This window comes from Pelophylax lessonae, assembly GCF_965119305.1.
Source record: "Pelophylax lessonae genome assembly, chromosome: 5".
NCBI lineage: Eukaryota > Metazoa > Chordata > Amphibia > Anura > Ranidae > Pelophylax > Pelophylax lessonae.
The window spans coordinates 553,532,248-553,554,133 of NC_138772.1; the positions used below are offsets into that span (position 1 = coordinate 553,532,248).

At 50.4% G+C, this 21,886-nt stretch overlaps 1 protein-coding gene across 1 annotated transcript in view; it reads right to left on the minus strand.

The window, feature by feature from the left end:
* SETD2 (SET domain containing 2, histone lysine methyltransferase) overlaps positions 1-21,886 on the minus strand; it is a 134,556-nt gene that overhangs the window by 94,853 nt on the left and 17,817 nt on the right. The window contains exons 2-3 of the mRNA XM_082259038.1: positions 7,396-7,432; positions 1-2,432 (exon numbers count right to left, since the gene is read on the minus strand). The exon at positions 1-2,432 is cut by the window's left edge and continues 2,775 nt beyond it. Coding sequence (XP_082115164.1) covers positions 1-2,432; positions 7,396-7,432 — 2,469 coding nt within the window. The remainder of the gene's footprint in view (positions 2,433-7,395; positions 7,433-21,886) is intronic.

Genomic DNA, 21,886 nt, shown 5'->3' on the forward strand with positions numbered 1-21,886 from the left:
AGATTAGAGATTTTCTGCATAGAGTCAACATAAACTTCTTTGTCAGTAGACTTAGCCTGTGACACAATTAGGCTTTCTGGAGCCAAAACTGTAACAGTTTTCTTGACTCGAGTGTCTTTAACAGTATGATTGTCATCTACTTGAATAGATTCAGAATTTCGTAATTTAATAGCTTCCTTGTGGTCAAAGGAAATACCCATTTTGTCTGAAGGATGGCAAGGAACGGCCTCATTTATGGTGTCGTCTAAAAGTCTCCAACATTTTGACTTTGATATAGAGACAGGCTTGTCTTCAGGATCTGAAAAGACTGATGCACTGCCATGATCATGGCCTAACCCATTAAGATGATGTATTCCATCACCCGTCTCCACAATACTGCATTGTTCAACTTCACTGTGAACTACAGGAGTTTTCTCTGACTGTATTTTAACAGGAACGTCTACGTTACTACTGCTACTACTACTACTACTACTATCTGAATGTGACGCATCAGATTGTTCATCTGCAGGAGCATCATCTGTGGAGCTTAGAGTGACAAAATCCCATGAGTGCTCAGGGGAATAGTTATCGTTTACAGAAACAGGACTTTTTCTTTGGCCTTCAAACAATGGTGCTGCCGAAAAACCTCTCCACTTCGATTCCCGACCACTTGATGACTTGGAGTCTCCAACATGAGAATGATCAACATCTTTGGATCGAGTAGGTGGAGAATCCTGGAGATCACTTTTTCTGTAGTCTGGAATGTCCTTAGATGTAGATTCTTCTCTATCTTTTCTGGCAAGGCCATGTCCTTCTTTATGTTCAGGTTTTTTGTCCAAATCCCATTTGGAAATTTTAACTCCCGAATTTACGTGCACCGTTTTAGCATCTGATGCTCTTGAAGAATTTGATTTAGCAGAACTTGTGCTACTGTCCACTTTAGAGTGGGAAGATGCTGGTTTAAGGTCAACTTCTTTCTGGGGAGAAACTTTCTTGGTAGGTTCTCTATCTGAGGACTTGACGTCTTTTTCAGTTCTGCTCGATGTTCTTCCTTTTCGATCAGAGTCATAGAAGGACTCGAATTTGGGATCTCTGTCATATTTAGAATGTGAAGAAGTCCGAGAATCTCTGTACGAGGAGGAATGAGATGACGATGGGGGCCTTCGAGAGTCACCCGATCTGGAATGGGTTCTCCTATAATCATCTTCTGAGTCAGAGCTGTCTCTGGCTCTGCTATCGGCATACGAGCGAGAATATCTTGTTCTGTAGGGAGAACTTCTATGGTACCGTCTCTCGGATTCATAATAATGTGACCGTTCAGATCTGGAATATGAAGAACTGCCTCTCGGCCCTCGATCAGATCTAGACCTCGATCTTGACCTCGATCGTGACCTGCTTCGTTTCCTGTCACGATCTGACTTGGAACGCGAGTAGGAGGAGTACTTTGAATCTTTGTCCGACCTGGAATAGCTAGAATGTTTCTCATCCTTTACAGGCTTTGTTCTTGACGAAGGATATTTTCCACCGTCATCCCCTTTCGAACTCATGGAGCTTCTTTTTGAGTCTTTTTCTTTACTTGCTGCCTTTTTGACCTCATGTGATCGGTGGCTTGAGGAGGTTTGTACAGAATCTCCATCGGACTCAGAACCAATCACTGCCGTATCGGAGTGAGACTGCTTTAATTTAGAACTGGGTTTTTCAGGGCTGGGATTCGATTTTGCGCTTTTTGCATTGACTGGACTCTTTTCGTCTTTCCCAATATGGGAATAATCTTTAGAAGGGATTGTCTCTCCCTTTTCGACAACCACCTGAGTGCTTAAGCTCTCCACAACAGAGACTATGGAGCCCTCTTCGTTATCCTTTGTGCTAGTCAATGATAATGAAGACAGAGTACTGGATGATGCTTTCTCGGGTGATGCTACGGCCCAGTTAATGGTTGACGATTCAGTTTCAGATGCTGGCGAAAGATTTGAGTTCTCGAAAGGCGCTGCTTTTGTTGAAGCTAAGGGCAACGTGGGTACTGCAACCGGAATGGCAGTAGGTGGTGGGGGTGGCGGCGGAGGAGGAGGCTGGGGTGCTGGTAGTTTGCTAGGAACGCTAAGAAGATGCTTCCTGAAATGGATTTTTCCCAGTTCCACTTTAGGTTTCGGAGGGGAAACTTCAAAAGCATTTCCGCCAGATTCGACACCATCCGTTTTAGGCTTGATTTGTTCTGATAAGCTGTTGGCGGAATTCTGGGTGTCATTCGGCTTCTCTCCAACTAAAGCCGTCCGTAATCTGTTCTGAAAAGTTTTCTTCGTGAAACTGAAGCTGAACGAGACCTTCTGGCGTCCCTGTTCTTCCAAATTAACCTTCGATTTGGTTCCCTTAGGCAGGAATCTGCTGGATGTGATGCTTTTGAAGGCCGCTGATGACTTGTTGAGCCCAGGGTTTGAGCCACTCTCATTTTTGGCCTAGAAGGGAAAACAAGTTTGTGGATGTTTAAAATGGTTAAAAAGGAGATGTGTCGGTAAATGAAGAACATTCTCAGAAGATATTAAACATTTGGGTTTCATGTGGGTGTGTTTTCATTAAAGCTGAACTCCAAGCAAAATTCTGATACCAGGTCAAATTTAGGCACTGAACAATGCATTTAGGAAAAAATATATATATTCCTATAAGATTATATGTACATTTACAAGATTTCACACACAGTATTTACCCCTAAAAGTCTCCCCTGCCTAGACATCCAAAAGTCTTGGATGTGACACTCTATGGCAGGGGTGGCGAACCTTGGTACCCCAGATGTTTTGGAACTACATTTCCCATGATGCTCAACTACCCTGCAGAGTGCATGAGCATCATGGAGAAATGTAGTTCCAAAACATCTGGGGTGCCAAGGATCGCCACCACTGCTCTATGGTATTCCCCTTTAACCACTTACTGACGGCACGCCGTTGGTCGTTTGACGCTAAATAACGTGATTATGGCAGCAGATAGCTGCCATAACCCCGGTATTTTTTTCAACGGCGGGCGATTGGCTTTCAGATAAGGGTGGTCCCAGCGGTCCCAGAGGTTTGCCACGGGATCACCCTTAAAGTGCGGCGGAAGAGGTGACCCCCCCTCCCGCCGCATCCCAGCCACTTTCCTAGCTTAGTGGGGAAAGCGATCTGGTCCCGACTCCTCTGAGACAGGAAGTCGAGTGAGGGCAAGATGGCCCTCACTCTACTCTATGGTCTTGGAGGACTGGAGCGTGCCTAGCAACCGGTTTAAAGGGCTGATTTTTTTTTTTAACTGGGGGTTTTTTTTTTTTTTTTTCCCTTTTTTAGTGTAGTTGTGAGGTCTGGGGTCTTTTTTATCTCACAATAAAGAGGTCCTGTCATGCCTATTTCTATACAAGGGATGTTTACATTCCTTGTAATAGCAATAAAAATGATAACCATTTTTTTTTTTTTTTTTTTTTTAAACCGCGTAAAAATAAAAAAAAAAAATAAAATAAATAGGAAAAAAAAAAAAAATTAAAGCACCCTGTCCCCGTTAGCTCACGCGCAGAAGTGAACGTGTACGGAAGTCCCGCACACATATGTAAACGGTGTTCAAACCATACATGTGAGGTATCGCCACGATCGTTTGATCGAGAGCAATAATTCTAGACCTAGACCTCCTCTGTAACTCTAAGCTGGTAACCTGTAGAAATTTTTAAATTGTCGCCTATGGGGATTTTTAGTACCAAAGTTTGTCGCCATTCCGCGAGCGTGCGCAATTTTGAAGCATGACATGTTGGGTATCTATTTACTCAGTGTAACATTATCGTTCACATTATGGAAAAAATTCCGCTAAATTTACTGTTTTCTTATTTTTTTAATAAAAAAAAAAAAAAAAAAAGTGAATTTTTTCCCAAAAAATTGCGTTTGGAAGACCACTGCGCAAATACGGTGTGATAAAAAAAAAAGATTGCAACGATCCACATTTTATTTTCTAGTGTCTCTGCTAAGTAGTTTTCTAGCAAAAAAAAAAAAAAAAAAAAAACAGATTTTAGCTTGTAAAAACCAAGTGTCAAAAATAGGCCCGGTCTTAACCACTTACCGCAAAGTGACGTAGGGGTACGTTGGCTAACTTTGCGGTGTTACATCGGGATGATGCCTCTAGCTAGAGGCACCATCCCGGTACCGTGGTTTAGAGCCGGCGGTCGGCTTTCCGTCGGCAACGACTGATGTGGCTCGGGAGCCTCCCGCTGCTCTGCCCGGGTCTCCCGTCCCACCGGGAGACCCGGGCAACCAGCCGGCGCGTTCACCGGCTGGATGGAGTCCCGATCAAGCTGGAAGCAGCTTCGATCGGGTCTCCGATGACGTAACCCGGAGGTGGCGTCCATGACGTCACGTCCGGGTTACTCTGCTGCAAAAGGTGGCAGATTTAAAAAACGACTGTATTCAAAAATGCTGTTTTCGGCGTTTTGAATACATTGAAGTGTAGTGGAGGGATTTGGGGTCTTATAGACCCTCGATCCCTCCATAAAGAGTACCTGTCACTGCATATTGGTGTCACAAGGGATGTTTACATTGCTTGTGACAGCAATAAAAGTGATCAGATTTTTTTTTTTTTTTTTTAAAAAACCTGTGATAAAAAGTTAAAAAAAAAAAATAAAATAAATTAGAAAAAAAAAAAAAAACAACTTTTAGCCGCCCCCGTCGTCGTGAGCTCGCGCACAAAAGAAAACGTATATGGAAGTCGAGCCGTGAATGAAATCGCTGTTCAAACCACACATGTGAGGTATCGCCAGAGCGTGGGCAATAATTAAAAAAAAGAGCAACACTGTAACTCTAAACTGGTAACCGTTAAAAAAAAAAATTTAAATTGTTGCCTATTGAGATTACTATTGACCGCAGTTTGTCGCCATTCCACGAGTGTGTGCAATTTTAAACCGTAACATGTTGGGTATCTATTTACTCGGCGTGACATCATCTTTCACAATATACAAAAACAATGGGCTAACTTTACTGTGTAGTTTTTTTTAAATGCAGTGAAATGTGATTTTTTTGTAATTTTTCCCAAAAAATTGCGTTTTAAAGACCGCTGCGCAAATACCGCGTGACAAAAAATATTGCAATGACCGCCATTTTATTTTCCAGAGTCTTTGTTAAAAAAAATATATATATATATAATGTTTGGGGGTTCTAAGTAGTTTTCTAGGAAAAAATACTGATTTTAACTTGTAAACACCAAGTGTCAGAAATAGGCCTGGGGCTTAAGTGGTTAAAGTGGTTAACTCCTCCCCCACCAGCTCCATAAAAGGAGAGGTCTATGACTTGCAAGAAGGAAGTGCTAGGAAGTCTACTAGTCAATTTTATAAGCGAGTTGAAAGGCATGCTGCAAATAAATAAAAATTCCTAACGGAAAGTAAGCATTTTACATACATTCTGGATGTTTTTTTGTACTTTCACATAAAAATTTTAAGTTGGTGACAAAGTTTCTTTAATGATTTAATAATGATCACAGTGCCACAGAAATTTGTGTGTTTCATATCTGCCTGGGAGTTCAGCTTTAGGCTGGGTCCACACAGACATCGCATGTGATTTGGGCAGCATTGCTGTGCAGATCAGATGTGATGTCTGTGCGATGCGAATTCAGCCATATAAACTGTATGACTGAAAATCACATTGCAATCGTACCAAAAAGGTGAAGGATTTTTTAATTCCTGCACCTTTTGACAGTTCGCACTGCGATCCGATCTGGGGGGGGGGTATCAAAACGTCTGTAGAAAGCTGTAGAAGGAGTTTTTCCAGCTTTTTTGCAATAGCCCTTTTCAGTGGTTTTTAGCTTTATTTCAGCTGTAGTGTTTTTTAGCTTTTTAAGGCCTCATACACAAGGAGCGTTTTTACAGCGGCTGTTTTTGGCATCAGACGTTTTTATCTGCAGCTAATAAACCCCCCGCAACGTCCTCCCAAGTCTCCCCCGGCACGTCCTCCCAAGTCTCCCCCCGCATGTTCTCCTAGGTCTCCCCAGCATGTTCTCCTAGGTCTCCCCAGCATGTTCTCCTAGGTCTCCCCAGCATGTTCTCCTAGGTCTCCCCAGCATGTTCTCCTATGTCTCCCCAGCATGTTCTCCTATGTCTCCCCAGCATGTTCTCCTAGGTCTCCCCAGCATGTTCTCCTAGGTCTCCCCAGCATGTTCTCCTAGGTCTCCCCGGCATGTTCTCCTAGGTCTCCCCGGCATGTTCTCCTAGGTCTCCCCAGCACGTCCTCCTATGTCTCGTCCGGTGTGCATGTCGGACGCCAAAAACAGCCGCTGTAAAATTGTCCTGTGTGCATGAGGCCTAACATTGACACCCCCAGCGGTTCGCAGATCTCAGTATGAACCACTGTGGGATTCAGGGACCGGCATTGAATCGCAGGGTTTCCCACATCGCACCAGTGTGAACTGGGACTCAATGCTCATCATTTCACAGCGCCTCATATCTACCAATCACGGTAGTCACACCATGCAGCCAATCATGATGCACAAAAAAAGAGGTGAAATCAGGTCTCTTTACTGATCTAACCCCCCCCCCCCCCCAAAACCAGTGAATACTGAAATCATCCCCCTACCAGTGAACACTGATCATCCTCTCCTTACCAGCCTATGCCAAGGTAACCACTCCCCCCACCAGAGCGCACAAAACATACTCCCTCCCCACCAGAGCGCACCGACATACTCCCTCCCCACCAGAGCGCACCGACATACCCCCTCCCCACCAGAGCACACCGACATACCCCCTCCCCACCAGAGCACACCGACATACCCCCTCCCCACCAGAGCACACCGACATACCCCCTCCCCACCAGAGCACACCGACATACCCCCTCCCCACCAGAGCACACCGACATACCCCCTCCCCACCAGAGCACACCGACATACCCCCTCCCCACCAGAGCACACCGACATACCCCCTCCCCACCAGAGAACACCGACATACCCCCTCCCCACCAGAGCACACCGGCATATCCCCTCCCAACCAGAGCTCACCGGCATACCCCCTCCCCACCAGAGCGCACCGACATACTCCCTCCCCATCAGAGCGCACCGACATACCCCCTCCCCACCAGAGCACACCGACATACCCCCTCCCCACCAGAGCACACCGACATACCCCCTCCCCACCAGAGCACACCGACATACTCCCTCCCCACCAGAGCAAACCGACATACCCCCTCCCAACCAGAGCTCACCGGCATACCCCCTCCCCACCAGAGCGCACCGACATACTCCCTCCCCATCAGAGCGCACCGACATACCCCCTCCCCACCAGAGCACACCGACATACTCCCTCCCCACCAGAGCACACCGCCATACCCCGCCCCACCCACCAGAGCACACCGACATACTCCCTCCCACCAATCCCACATTCCCAGTGATAACTCCGGCAGACAGTCTGGTAGTTGCAGTGTTCTGTACTCTTACCTCATTTTCTTCTTCTCTGTCGGGGTTCGTAAGATGACACATGTAGAAAGAAAACAAAAATATAAAATTACAAGGAGATAATACCAACGTGTTCTAAAAACGATAAATATCAGTAGGGAGAGGAGACATGATTGGGATCTATAGTGTATCTATGAACACCACACAAGCAGCATGACATCATTTCCCACCAATGCTCAGAGATGGCCGGACAGAGGATCTGATTTATATGTACTATCATTTACAAAATTGCATTAAATCTAAAGCAGTTTGCAGATCCCTTCCAGCACAATGAATGCCTCTTAGGACAAGGACTTTTTCTACCCTACTAGAAAAATGCAGAAGATTTAAGGGTATATATGCACGTGAGAAGAATGGCAAATGGGCACTGAGTGCCTTTCAATACCCACCTACACTAGATTGTCAAAAGTATTGGGACGCCTGCCTTTACACGCATATGAACTTTAATGGCATCCTATTCTTATTCCGTGGGGTTCAATATTGAGTTGGCTTACCTTTTGCAGCTATAACAGCTTCAACTCTTCTGGGAAGGCTGTCCACAAGGTTTAGGAGTGTCTATGGGAATGTTTGACCATTCTTTCAGAAGCGCATTTGTGAGGTCAGGCACTGATGTTGGACAAGAGCACACCGACGTGCTACCTCCCCGCCAGAGCACACCGACGTGCTCCCTCCCCGCCAGAGCACACCGACGTGCTCCCTCCCCGCCAGAGCACACCGACGTGCTCCCTCCCCGCCAGAGCACACCGACGTGCTCCCTCCCCACCAGAGCGGGTTGAGGTCAGGACAGTTAAGTTCCTCCACCCCAAACTCACTCATCCATGTCTTTATGAACCTTGCCTGTGCACTGGTCCAAATCATTTGGTGGAGGGGGAAATTATGGTGTGGGATTGTTTTTCAGGGGTTGGGCTTGGCCCCTTATGGCACATTTCCACTGCAAGTACCGGCTCGGCTACACTCGGCACTGCTTGGCCCAGCTCGGCTCAGTTTGCTTTTCCACTGCGTGGTACGAGTCGGCACCTTTCAGCACTGTATAGGCTCTACTAGGCTCGGTTTGCTTTTCCACTGTTGTAGTACTTAGCAGTAAGTGGGTGGGATTACAACGATTCTCTGACTAATCAGTGGCTAGTAGTGACAAACAATCAATGCTGCATGCAAAGGATTGTGGGATATGGTATCGGTACGGCCTGCTTGGAACCCCAACCGTGGAGGTACTGTTTAAGCGAGCTGTACCAACGCCGTACCATGAAATGGAAAAGCGCCGCTGTACCAAACCGTTCTAACCTGTACCATGCAGTGCAAATGCGCCAAACCGAGCCGTACCATGTAGTGGAAAAGCGCCATTAGTTCCAGTGAAGGGAACTCTTAAGGCCTCAGCATACCAAGACATTTTGGACAATTTCATGGTCCAAACTTTGTAGGAACAGTTTGGGGATGGCTCCTTCCTGTTCCAACATGACTGCACACTAGTGCACAAAGCAAGGTCCATAAAGACATGGATGAGCGAGTTTGGGGTGGTGGGGGAACCTGACTGGCCTGCACAGAGTCCTGATAGAACACCTTTGGGATGAATTAGAGCGGAGACTGCGTGCCAGGCCTTCACGTCCACATCAGTGCCTGACCTCACAAATGCGCTTCTGGAAGAATGGTCAAACATTGCCATAGACACTCCTAAACCTTGTGGAAAGCCTTCCCAGAAGAGGTGAAGCTGTTATAGCTGCAAAGGGTGGGCCAACCCAATATTGAACCCTACAGACTAAGACCGGGATGCCATTAAAGTTCATGTAAAAGCAGGTGTCCCAATACTTTTGACAATATACTGCATGTGGAGACTGGCTACATGTCCCTGTGAGATCCACTTCTAGGACTTCTGCTCCACTTAAAGAGACACTTAGCAGGCCAGAGGTTCTAAAAGTGGACTGTACGAAGATAAATTCTGACTCTGGGTTGACTTTCCTAGCCTGTATACTTGTCAGGGTTTTTAAAAAGTAATGAGGCCAGTGGTATGTACGAAAACAAAGCAACCAGCAATGGCAGCTCCAGATAAATACGCTTTCAGCAGCAGGAGCTTGGAGGGATGGAGTTTAGCACAGTTTCCACCACATAGTCTTTTTCTAACGTATCTTACCACCTTTACTGGCAACCCAGGTCTTAGTGCCAACCCTCCCGCTGGCTGTAACCCTAACAAACGACCCTCCCTTCGGACGCAACCCTAGCGCCGACCCTCCCGCTGGACGCAGCATTTACCCTCCTGCCGGACGCAACCCTAACCCTCTTGCCAGCTGCAGTGTTAGCATTAACCCTCCTGCTGGTGTCAACCTTTGCACGAATCCTCCTGCCATCGTCAATCTTTGCGATAACCCTGTAGCTAGCTGTAACCCTTAAGCTTGGCGGGATGGATTTTTGCACAGTTTCCCCCACAGAGGAATTCTCTAACCTAGGGATGCCTCACACCATCTCCACTAGTAGCCTAGACCTTAATGTTAACCCTCCTACCAGCCGCAACCTCAGAGCTAACCCTCCTGCCAGCTTCAACCTCTGAGATAACCCTCTTGCCAGCCACAACCTCAGAGCTAACCCTCCTGCCAGCCACAACCTCAGAGCTAACCCTCCTGCCAGCCACAACCTCAGTGCTAACCCTCCTGCCAGCCACAACCTCAGTGCTAACCCCTCCTGCCAGCCACAACCTTAGCGCTAATCCCTACTGCCAGCCACAACCTTAGCGCTAATCCCTACTGCCAGCCACAACCTTAGCGCTAATCCCTACTGCCAGCCACAACCTCAGCGCTAACCCTCCTGCCAGCCACAACCTCAGCGCTAACCCTCCTGCCAGCCACAACCTCAGCGCTAACCCCTCCTGCCAGCCACAACCTTAGCGCTAACCCCTCCTGCCAGCCACAACCTTAGCGCTAACCCCTACTGCCAGCCACAACCCTAGCGCTAACCCTCCTGCCAGCCACAACCTCCGCGCTAACCCCTCCTGCCACCCATAACCTCAGCGCTAACCCCTCCTGCCAGCCACAACCTCAGCGCTAACCCCTCCTGCCAGCCACAACCTCAGCGCTAACCCTCCTGCCACCCATAACCTCAGCACTAACCCTCGTGCCAGCCACAACCTCAGCGCTAACCCTCGTGCCAGCCACAACCTCAGCGCTAACCCTCGTGCCAGCCACAACCTCAGCGCTAACCCTCGTGCCAGCCACAACCTCAGCGCTGAACCTCCTGCCAGCCACAACCTCAGCGCTGAACCTCCTGCCAGCCACAACCTCAGCGCTGAACCTCCTGCCAGCCACAACCTCAGCGCTAACCCTCCTGCCAGCCACAACCTCAGAGCTTACCCTCCTGCCAGCCACAACCTTAGAGCTTACCTTCCTGCCAGCCACAACCTCACCGCTGAACCTCCTGCCAGCCACAACCTCAGCGCTAACCCTCCTGCCAGCCACAACCTCAGAGCTTACCCTCCTGCCAGCCACAACCTTAGAGCTTACCTTCCTGCCAGCCACAACCTCAGCGCTAACCCCTCCTGCCAGCCACAACCTCAGCGCTAATCCCTACTGCCAGCCACAACCTTAGCGCTAACCCTCCTGCCGGACGCAACCCTAACCCTCTTGCCAGCTGCAGTGTTAGCATTAACCCTCCTGCTGGTGTCAACCTTTGCACGAATCCTCCTGCCATCGTCAATCTTTGCGATAACCCTGTAGCTAGCTGTAACCCTTAAGCTTGGCGGGATGGATTTTTGCACAGTTTCCCCCACAGAGGAATTCTCTAACCTAGGGATGCCTCACACCATCTCTACTAGTAGCCTAGACCTTAATGTTAACCCTCCTACCAGCCGCAACCTCAGAGCTAACCCTCCTGCCAGCTTCAACCTCTGAGATAACCCGCTTGCCAGCCACAACCTCAGAGCTAACCCTCCTGCCAGCCACAACCTCAGAGCTAACCCTCCTGCCAGCCACAACCTCAGTGCTAACCCCTCCTGCCAGCCACAACCTCAGTGCTAACCCCTCCTGCCAGCCACAACCTTAGCGCTAATCCCTACTGCCAGCCACAACCTTAGCGCTAATCCCTACTGCCAGCCACAACCTTAGCGCTAACCCTCGTGCCAGCCACAACCTCATCGCTAACCCTCCTGCCAGCCACAACCTCAGCGCTAACTCTCCTGCCAGCCACAACCTCAGCGCTAACCCTCCTGCCAGCCACAACCTCAGCGCTAACCCTCCTGCCAGCCACAACCTCAGCGCTAACCCCTCCTGCCAGCCACAACCTTAGCGCTAACCCCTACTGCCAGCCACAACCTTAGCGCTAACCCTCCTGCCAGCCACAACCTTAGCGCTAACCCTCCTGCCACCCATAACCTCAGCGCTAACCCCTCCTGCCAGCCACAACCTCAGCGCTAACCCCTCCTGCCAGCCACAACCTCAGCGCTAACCCCTCGTGCCAGCCACAACCTCAGCGCTAACCCTCGTGCCAGCCACAACCTCAGCGCTAACCCTCGTGCCAGCCACAACCTCAGCGCTGAACCTCCTGCCAGCCACAACCTCAGCGCTGAACCTCCTGCCAGCCACAACCTCAGCGCTATACCTCCTGCCAGCCACAACCTCAGCGCTAACCCTCCTGCCAGCCACAACCTCAGAGCTTACCCTCCTGCCAGCCACAACCTTAGAGCTTACCTTCCTGCCAGCCACAACCTCAGCGCTAACCCCTCCTGCCAGCCACAACCTCAGCGCTAATCCCTACTGCCAGCCACAACCTTAGCGCTAACCCTCCTGCCAGCCACAACCTCAGCGCTAACCCTCGTGCCAGCCACAACCTCAGCGCTAACCCCTCCTGCCAGCCACAACCTCAGCGCTAACCCTCCTGCCAGCCACAACCTCAGCGCTAACCCTCCTGCCAGCCACAACCTCAGCGCTAACCCCTCCTGCCAGCCACAACCTCAGCGCTAACCCCTCCTGCCAGCCACAACCTTAGCGCTAACCCTCCTGCCAGCCACAACCTTAGCGCTAACCCTCCTGCCACCCATAACCTCAGCACTAACCCTCGTGCCAGCCACAACCTCAGCGCTAACCCCTCCTGCCAGCCACAACCTCAGCGCTAACCCTCGTGCCAGCCACAACCTCAGCGCTGAACCTCCTGCCAGCCACAACCTCAGCGCTGAACCTCCTGCCAGCCACAACCTCAGCGCTAACCCTCCTGCCAGCCACAACCTCAGAGCTTACCCTCCTGCCAGCCACAACCTTAGAGCTTACCTTCCTGCCAGCCACAACCTCAGCGCTAACCCTCCTGCCAACCACAACCTCAGCGCTAACCCTCCTGCCAGCCACAACCTTAGCGCTAACCCTCCTGCCAGCCACAACCTTAGCGCTAACCCTCCTGCCAGCCACAACCTTAGCACTAACCCTCCTGCCAGTCACAGCCTTAGCGCTAACCCTCCTGCCAGCCACAGCCTTAGCGCTAACCCTCCTGCCAGCCACAGCCTTAGCACTAACCCTCCTGCCAGTCACAGCCTTAGCGCTAACCCTCCTGCCAGTCACAGCCTTAGCGCTAACCCTCCTGCCAGCCACAGCCTTAGTACTAACCCCTCCTGCCAGTCACAACCTTAACAATAAACCTCCTGCTAGCTACAACCTTAGCAATAACCCTAACCTGTAGCTCGCTGTAACCTTAAAGCTAGAGCCCTCTGTGGCTACTACTCATCCCACTGGTCTTACCTAAATGCTAACCCTTTCCTGTGACCCCAGCCCAAACATTTACCCTTCTGCTAGATACAACCCAAGCAGCTAGCTGTTTTGCTGTGTTTTTTTATTTTTAATGGGTTACAGGCAACCCACAGCATTTCTTATCACAATGCAATTCATGGGGTTTCAATGGCCAATCACCAGACCCAAACATTGTCAAATGAGGGCAGGGGCATGCCACAAAATGTACAACGCTGGGCATGGTCAATAGCTGCAGGCATAGTCATTGGCATAGTAGAAAGCAGTAGTAAGGGTAAGTATAGAGACTAGAAGGTGCCTAGCACAGGGCGAGTGGGGGGGGGGGCATTTTTGCATACTCCACCCTGCCTTGTGCTGGGACCCTCTACTCTGAAGAGCAAACTTCCAGCAACAAAGTAAACCAGAGACAAGATTCCGACACCAGAGTCTCCTCTTCCAGGCAACCCGTGTATGTCTTTAAATGACAGGTTAGCTTTAAAAGCCTTTAAAATGCAGAACTCTAACCCCCCCCCCCAGGACCTGCATTTCTCTCACACTGCCTCTTGAAAATAAACCCTGGAACGCTTATCCACCAGCTATAAAAAGACGTCTAGATCTCTGCAGGCCTCCATGTGCCGAATTCCCAAGAAATCAGAGGATTAAAAACCCACGCAGGATACAACACAGCCGTACGTTGAAGGCCAACTAGAAAAAGGGGGGGGGGGGTGAGGTTCTGGAGTACATTCCTTTAACATCTGTTGTCAAAAGGGGGGGGGGGGGGGGGGGCGACAATGAGATATTGATAGTGAACCTGACAATATTGCACACGCCACAAATGGCGGAGTTAAAATCTCCAACATGGTTCACGACAGAGCGAGGTCAGGCCCCATAATGCAATGTGTGCGTCAACGGGGCGACAGGGTGCTTGCGCTGCACTGGGAGAAGCGGGGGGCAGGAAATGTGGAGGCATTACATCACTTCCTCACTGCCTGCTTTAACCCCTTAAAATCTGCACTAGCACGCCGCAACTGCGTGCATTGCACGCGGTTGGTTGCAAGGCGGCCCCATGCTCTTGAATGTGTCGCACTCGTCAGGCAATATGCCCACCAAAAGCAACAGGGGGCTTACATCCTACCGTGGCTGCAAAGGATGTGTACAGCCCCCGGGTCGCTGCGGCTAAAGAGGGTAGCAGCACAGCTCAACCACAACGTTTTTACCGCCCCTAAACCGCTAGTGTGAATGAGCCCCAACAATGGACATCTAGGATTTTCTCCCTTTTGGTCCTACCAAAGTAGATCTCTAGACATGCCCCCCCCCCCCCCAATCACCATTTTCTACAATGGCTATACCAGGGGTAGGCAAACTTCTGCCCTCTAGCTGTTGCAGAACTAGAAGTTCCATGAGGCATTGAAAGACTCTTGACCGAAAAAAGCTGATGGAATTTGGGGGGGGGGGGGGGGGATTTACTAAAATCTGGTGCAGCTCTCAAAAGTATTTAATCGGCTTCCAGGTTTTATTGTCAAAGGTTAACTAAAGAAGCTGAAGTTAGAAGCGGATTGGCTACCGTGCAGAGCTGATTTTGCACCAGTTTTAGTAAATCAACCTCAACGTGTATTGCAGTTTGGCCCTCCAGCTGTTGCAGAACTACAAGTTCCATTAGGCATTGCAAGACAACTGACAGCCAAAAGGACGGCTCCCAGAGGCAGAAGCATGATGGGACTTGTAATTTAGCAACAGCTAAAGGGCTGAAATTCGCCTACCGCTGCCCTATACATACCTTATTCCTGCAGTCTTCTTGTTGGTCCCGTGACGTCTCTGCAGCTTCTTCTGACAGGAGGCGGGCATTCATCCAAGACTGAGCAGCAGTAACATGGCGACCTATGGGCCTCATTTAGTCCTGAGTACTGTTATGTGAGGGGTAGTGAGGTACTTGGCGCTGACCACTTGACCAAAATAGCCAAGTGGTTAGCACATCTGCCATGCAACACTGTATTTGGGTGTTCAAATCCCTGAACTACCTACAACTGTCTGTTGTTATATATGACAAGCAACACTAATATGGCTTCTCCCCAAAAATAAAACATTGTATATGTGTGAAATTAATATATCTGCAGCCCTGGAGTACTGTTAGCCCAGCCTGTGAGATGGTGAACCCCCTGGGGGACCAATGAGATTAGGCCAAGGAGGAAGTGAGGAGAGGGGTTTTTCTTGGGGGGGGGGGGGGGGAACGGATTCTGTTATGGAGAAGAAAAGGGGGGTGGATCTGCATTCCGGTCCTATGATGACAATGCTGTTCCTCCATAGACTCAGTACCGTGAGCGAGCGTTGTCACCCTAGGACAGGAAGAGTGTTGCTGGCAGGATCACCAGGTAAAAATAAGGGAAAACGCCTGAAAAAAATTTAAATGAAAACAATGTAGCCACCACATCCAAGGACTAGTGAGCTGAAATGAAGGACATTTCTCTTTTTGGGTTTAAACACACTTTAAAAGGAGGAACTTCACCCCCCACCCCTTAACTTTGGTCCTCATTCTTACCATACAAATCCAGTGTTATCTGATGAAACCTCCCACTTCACCACCGGGTCTAGCGCCGCCATCTTCTATGCCAACGTTGTCAGGTAGTTGGGTGTCTTTTCTGGTGGGTTCTTGCACCTATCACCCCTTGAAGTTTAGCAGGACATGCGCGCAGTGTGTCTAAGACTGCCCAACGAATGCATAACATGCTGGATATTGCCCCAAAGCCTCCTGGGATGGGTGGCGCTAGTACACCAGGGGACAAGAGTATCCCAGGGGACGTCACTGTCGCCTAGGCATGAACCAGAAGTGCAGGGCCAGGACCTGCTTAATAGAAAATAATTCTCTGATTGTGGAATTTTGGAAATATGCAAAGATTGAAGGCTTGCTTTAAAACAAATATAAAAAATATAAGACCCCCGGCGTGGCTGGCAGGCTGGGGTAGCGTACATTCGTCACCGTCTCTTCACAATGACAAATCATTAGCAGTTTAGAAAGAGAAGACCATACGCGGTGCCACCGCCGGCCCCTGGGGACAGCTCAGGTATCCACTTTGTCCTCATTGAGCGAGACGAGGACGTTCTAATAACCCGGCAGCTGCTCTCTGGAGGGCCTGGGCCGGTCGTCACGGCAACAAGAATGACGCCATTCATTAAGGAGTCCTCCAGAGTTATAAGGGAGCAGGTGCAACCTGAATTCTACCCGCAATGCTCCAAAATAAAAATGACACGCACAGCTAACCACCTTAAAACACCCTCATAGGGAGGACTACCGAAAGGCCACCCCGCTAAAAAAAAAAAAAAAAAAAAAATATCTGAGAATATTTCTTCTAGTGTCCGGCTCCGCAGAACCATTTTTGTTTTTTTTTTGTCGAGGCAGCAAAATAGCCTAACCGGGAAAAGACTGGAATATCGAGCTTGGTGTGTCTGGATTGTTTGTCTAGTAGTAAATAATTGATCGGGTGACTCCTGAACTCTACAAAAGGCGGGAAGGTCCAATGGTGCATCCAACATCCAATGTTGACAAAGTGTCTCCTTTCCCACAGCTCATCCCCCTTCCCCACCGCTCTGCCCCCTTCCCTGACGCTCACCCCCCTTCCTCACCACTCCCCCCCCTTCCTCATCCATCTTCCTCACAGCTTTTCCCCCTTTCCCACCACTCATCCCCCTATCCCTCTTCCTCACAGCTCTGTTCCCTTTCTCATTGCTCTCCCCCCTTCTTCACATCCCTTCCCCCACCACTCACCCCCTATCCCCCCCCCTTGTCACAGCTCCCCCCCCTTTCTCCCAGCTCACCCCCCTACTCTACTTTCTCACAGACCCCCCCCCTTCCCCACCACTAACCCCCCTACCCCCCCCTTGTCACAGCCCCTTCCCCACTGCTCACCCCCCTTTCTCACAGCTCACCCCCCTTTCCCACTGCTCACCCCCCTACTCCCCCTTCTCACAGCTCACCCCCCTACCCCCCTTTCTCACAGCTCATCTCCCTTCCTCACCACTCTCTCTTCTTCACACCCCTTCCTCACAGCTCATCCCCCTTAGTCACTGCTTTCTCCCTTCCCCACCCCCCCTTCCTCATCTCCCTTCCTCACCACTTTCCCCCCATCCATCTTCCTCACAGCTTTTCCCCCTTCCCCACCACTCATCCCCCTACCCCTCTTCCTCACCGCTCTGCCCCCTTTCTCATTGCTCTCCCCCCTTCTTCACACCCCTTCTTCACCACTCTGAGCCCTTGCCCACCGCTCACCCCCCCCCCCTTTCCTTACTGCTTTTTTCCCCTTCCCTCACCATCTCTCCTCTTCTTCACACCCCTTCCTCATCCACCTTAGTCACTGCTTTCTCCCTTCCCCACCCCCATCCCCCACCCTCACAGCCCCCCCCCTCTTCCCTCATCGATCTACCAATCTTCCGGCTGATTACTCCCCCCTGCCTCACCGCTCACTTCCCCCTTCCTCATCGCTCTCTCCTCTTCTTCACACCCCTTCCTCACATCTCATCCCCCTTCCTCATCTACCTTAATCACTGCTTTCTTCCTTTACCCACCGCTCACCCCCTCTTCTTCACCCGCCTTCCTCACCACTCTCCCAGCCAATTACTCCCCCCCTTCCTCACCGCTCAACTTCCTTCATCATCCCCACTGATTTCCCCCTTTCCCATCACTCTTTCCTCTTCTTCACCACGTCTGATAGTCTCTCACACTGTTCAGACGACAATTACCAGCTAACCCAGCTTTCCCATAGGATAATACTGTCCTCTACAACCAGCAGATAATACAGCTATGGCTTAAGCTGGTCATAGATGGTTTGATTCTCAGCCCGATAAACAGTAACAGTCCGAGATTCAAACCATGTGTCCGCAGGCGGAAAGTACCCAAGCTGATCAATGGGTACAACCAGTCTGCCGGATTTTACATGTAATTATTGCTAGCCGCTATTATAGCCGCTAGCAGTAATCACAGAGTTCTCCCGGCCAGCACTACCCCCTCCCCCCACCCCGGAGAACACAATGGCTCTGCAGGAGAGATTTCCGTGGTTGCAGAAAAGAAAATTGCTCCGTGTACGGCCAGCTATAAGCAGCTCATAAATGATTCGATTTTCTATCCTTCCAAAGGTTGCAGGAAATCGCTGGATTCCCCCCATCAACAAAGTCATGGGGGAATCCCTCCCGCAGCACTTTTGTATTCTGATGGCGGGGGGGGGGGGGGCACAGGGAGCCATCCCAGCTGGCAGAACACAATTACTGCTGGAGGCTATAGCCACTGGCAGTAATCGTATGTATAACAAATCCGACAGCCTGGCTGTACCCAAATTGCCATCTGTGTCTCATTCACTTCCTGTTCCATTACCAAAACAGGAAGTGAGAAGAAATCCCTCCAAAGTGAGTGGTCACCAGAAGAAGTGTCCCCATTGGAAGATTTCCCCTCTATTCCTGCTCTGGTGACAACCCAAAATTCAGGATTTTCTTTCACGGTTAGGAAAAAAGGAGAGGATGAATACCCCTACCGAGGACACAGACAGCAATAAAAACCTGACAGGGGTTCTAATCTCTCTCCACTCCATCCAAAACGGAAATAAAAAGGTTTTGCCTTTAGTTATACTTTAAGGCCCAGTTCGTGCTGCCGAAATGTGTACAGCCAGACTTCAGGAGTTAAAGTAGTACCAGCGTCTTGTACAGCAGGACTGGGAAAGGGCAGGCAGCACTAAGAGCCAATCACGTCTTTGCTAGAGAGCAAAAGCAGACAGGAGCAGAGTGATGGTTTCATCAGTGTTCCGCTGCTCTCTCATTGTCCAGTTCCACAATACAATACAGATAGGTCACTGTCCGGGACCAGTATTGTTTTGTGGGGGGGGGGCCTCAGCTAAGCGTGGACCCCACTTACATTGGACTCGGGAGGGTAGAATGTGCCATCTATGACAAATAACAGTCTGTGTGTGACTATCCAGTGACCGGTTCCCTATAGCAATAATCATCGTCTCCCACAACTTACCCCCCTCAAGAGCTCACTATATAGCTGTGACAGCGATTGGGGGGGGGGGGGGGGGGGAGGGGATGTACAGAGGATAGACCGATATCCAAAACACCCGGGGTGTTGATTTGGTTCAGCCAACCAGGTTGACAAACGCAGCAGAATTTGCACTCGCAGCCCGCGGCTCCAGCTATTCCCAGATTTGCTGACTATTACAAACTATACACAGCAAGATAAGAAGGAGGTATAAACACAACCTGAGAGCAGAATGAGACTCGGGAATGTGAGAAATCCACAACAAGGGTGACTGAAAACTCCGCACAATGCAAAGCGGTTATGCTAATGAGATCAAAGCAAAGCTGAATACATAGAAACGGCTAAACTTATGTTTGTTTTTTTTATTGTTCAGCTAGTCTTGTGATACAGGCACCGCTGTCAGACAGCATAGCCAGGGCCTGTAGTGTTCGTGTCCTCCCTGCCCTGTCCCATGTCATCCCTGCACTCCACTGTCCTCCCTGCAGTGCTCGTGTACTACCTGTACTCCACTGTCCTCCCTGACTGTGTTCTCCCTTCCCTCCATGTGTCCTCCCTGACCTTGTCTTTCCTGCACTCCAGTGTCCACCCTGCCCGTGTCCTCCCTGCCCTCCACATGTCCTCCCCGACCTGGTCTTCCCTGGACTCCAGTATCCTCCCTGCCCTCCACGTGTCCTCCCCGACCTTGTCTTTCCTGCATTCCAGTGTCCCCCCTGCCCTCCACGTGTCCTCCCTGCCCTCCCTGACCGTGTCCTCCCTGCCCTCCACATATCCTCCCTGCCCTCCACATATCCTCCCTGACCGTGTCCTCCCTGCCCTCCACATATCCTCCCTGACAGGGTCTTCCCTGGACTCCAGTATCCTCCCTGCCCTCCATGTGTTCCCTCTGACCTTGCCTTTCCTGCATTCCAGTGTCTTACCTGCGCTCTACGTGTTCTCCCTGACCATGTCCTCCCTGCACTCCAATGTCCCCCCTGCCCTCCACATGTCCTCCCTGACCTTGTCTTTCCTGCACTCCACCATGTACTACCTGCACTTCACTCTCCTCCCTGTCCTATGTCCTCCCTGCACTCCACTGTCCTCCCTGACTGTGTGCTGTGTCCCCCCTGCACTCCTGTGCCTCCCCGACCTGGTCTTCCCTGCACTCCCGTGCCCTCCCCGACCTGGTCTTCCCTGCACTCCCGTGCCCTCCCCGGCCTGGTCTTCCCTGCCCTCCCTGGTCTTCCCTGCACTCCTATGCCCTCCCCGACTTGGTCTTCCCTGCACTCCCGTGCCCTCCCCGACCTGGTCTTCCCTGCACTCCTATGCCCTCCCCGACCTGGTCTTCCCTGCCCTCCCCGACCTGGTCTTTCCTGCACTCCTATGCCCTCCCCGACCTGGTCTTCCCTGCCCTCCCCGACCTGGTCTTTCCTGCACTCCTATGCCCTCCCCGACCTGGTCTTCCCTGCCCTCCCCGACCTTCCCTGCACTCCCCGACCTGGTCTTCACTGCCCTCCCTGACCTGGTCTTCCCTGCACTCCTATGCCCTCCCCGGCCTGGTCTTCCCTGCCCTCCCCGGCCTGGTCTTGCCTGCCCTCCAGTGCCCTCCCCCCCACCTGGTCTTCCCTGCACTCCAGTGCCCTACCGGCACTAGGAGGCCAAGTATTGCTACCTGGTCTATAGACCATAACACACAGCCCTAATCTCTCTCATGCTGCCTGCGATTCCATCAGGGATAGAAGAATCTCCATTGCTGTCTATTGTATTTCAGTATCTGGCAGGACCGCCAGGGGAAGAAAAAAAAAAAAATATATATATATATATATAGAACCTCCCCCCTACCTTCCCCAAACAAAAAAATTAATGCAGCCATCACATCTAGGAATTGGTAGGCATCAATATAACAAATGTTTGTTTTTGGGTTGAACATACACATGTATAGATTTACATTATAACAGACCAGGACAGCCTAAAGTATAACTAATGCTGGTCATACACTAGCCGAAAAATAGTTCGAAATCTGTCATTTGGTCCAATCGTTCCTTTTTCGTCCAGTTATTGGGCACAAATAGAAAATTGTTTTTAACTTTTCAGAGCTGAACAGTTTGGAAAATTCTACCGAACGAACGATAAATTGAAAGGTTAAAGTGTTTCTCGGCCAAACTGTTTGCACTGGGCATATGTGACAAACTGAACGAAAAACGTCCATTGACCAATTTATCGTTCGAAATTCGGTCATTGCACAATCATCTGCACGCGGGACGTCTTTGGCACGGTTAGGCCCCGTGCACGCGGGACTTTGAAAACTTCTCCTGAACGCTGGAACTTAACAGCTAGTAATAGACGGATAGAAACATCAGTTTTGCCGCGTTAAGTGGCGTTTGCATTTAGAAGCGTTTTTACATTGTGAAATGGTCAGAAATTTATAATTGAAAACAACTATAAACCAAATGTTGAAAAACGCAACTGCCGCGTTTGCACGCCGTTACGAGCATTTGGCGTCTTAAATGCCAACTACTGTAGAGGAAGTCACTAGAATTTTTTCTAATGCCCACCTAACTTCCTGCCCCCTGGACCCTGTTCCTTCTCAAATACTACGGTCACCCTCTGACTCTATCCTACACTCTTTAACCACTTGCCGACCGCCGCACGACTATTTACTGCGGCGGTCAGCCCCTCACAGGCAAAGCGACGTAGGACTACGTCACTAGCCTGTGAGGCTCTAGGGAGCGAGCGCGCGCTGCCGGAGGCGCGCTCCCGCTTGCTCACGGATCCCCCCCCGCGCGTCTGC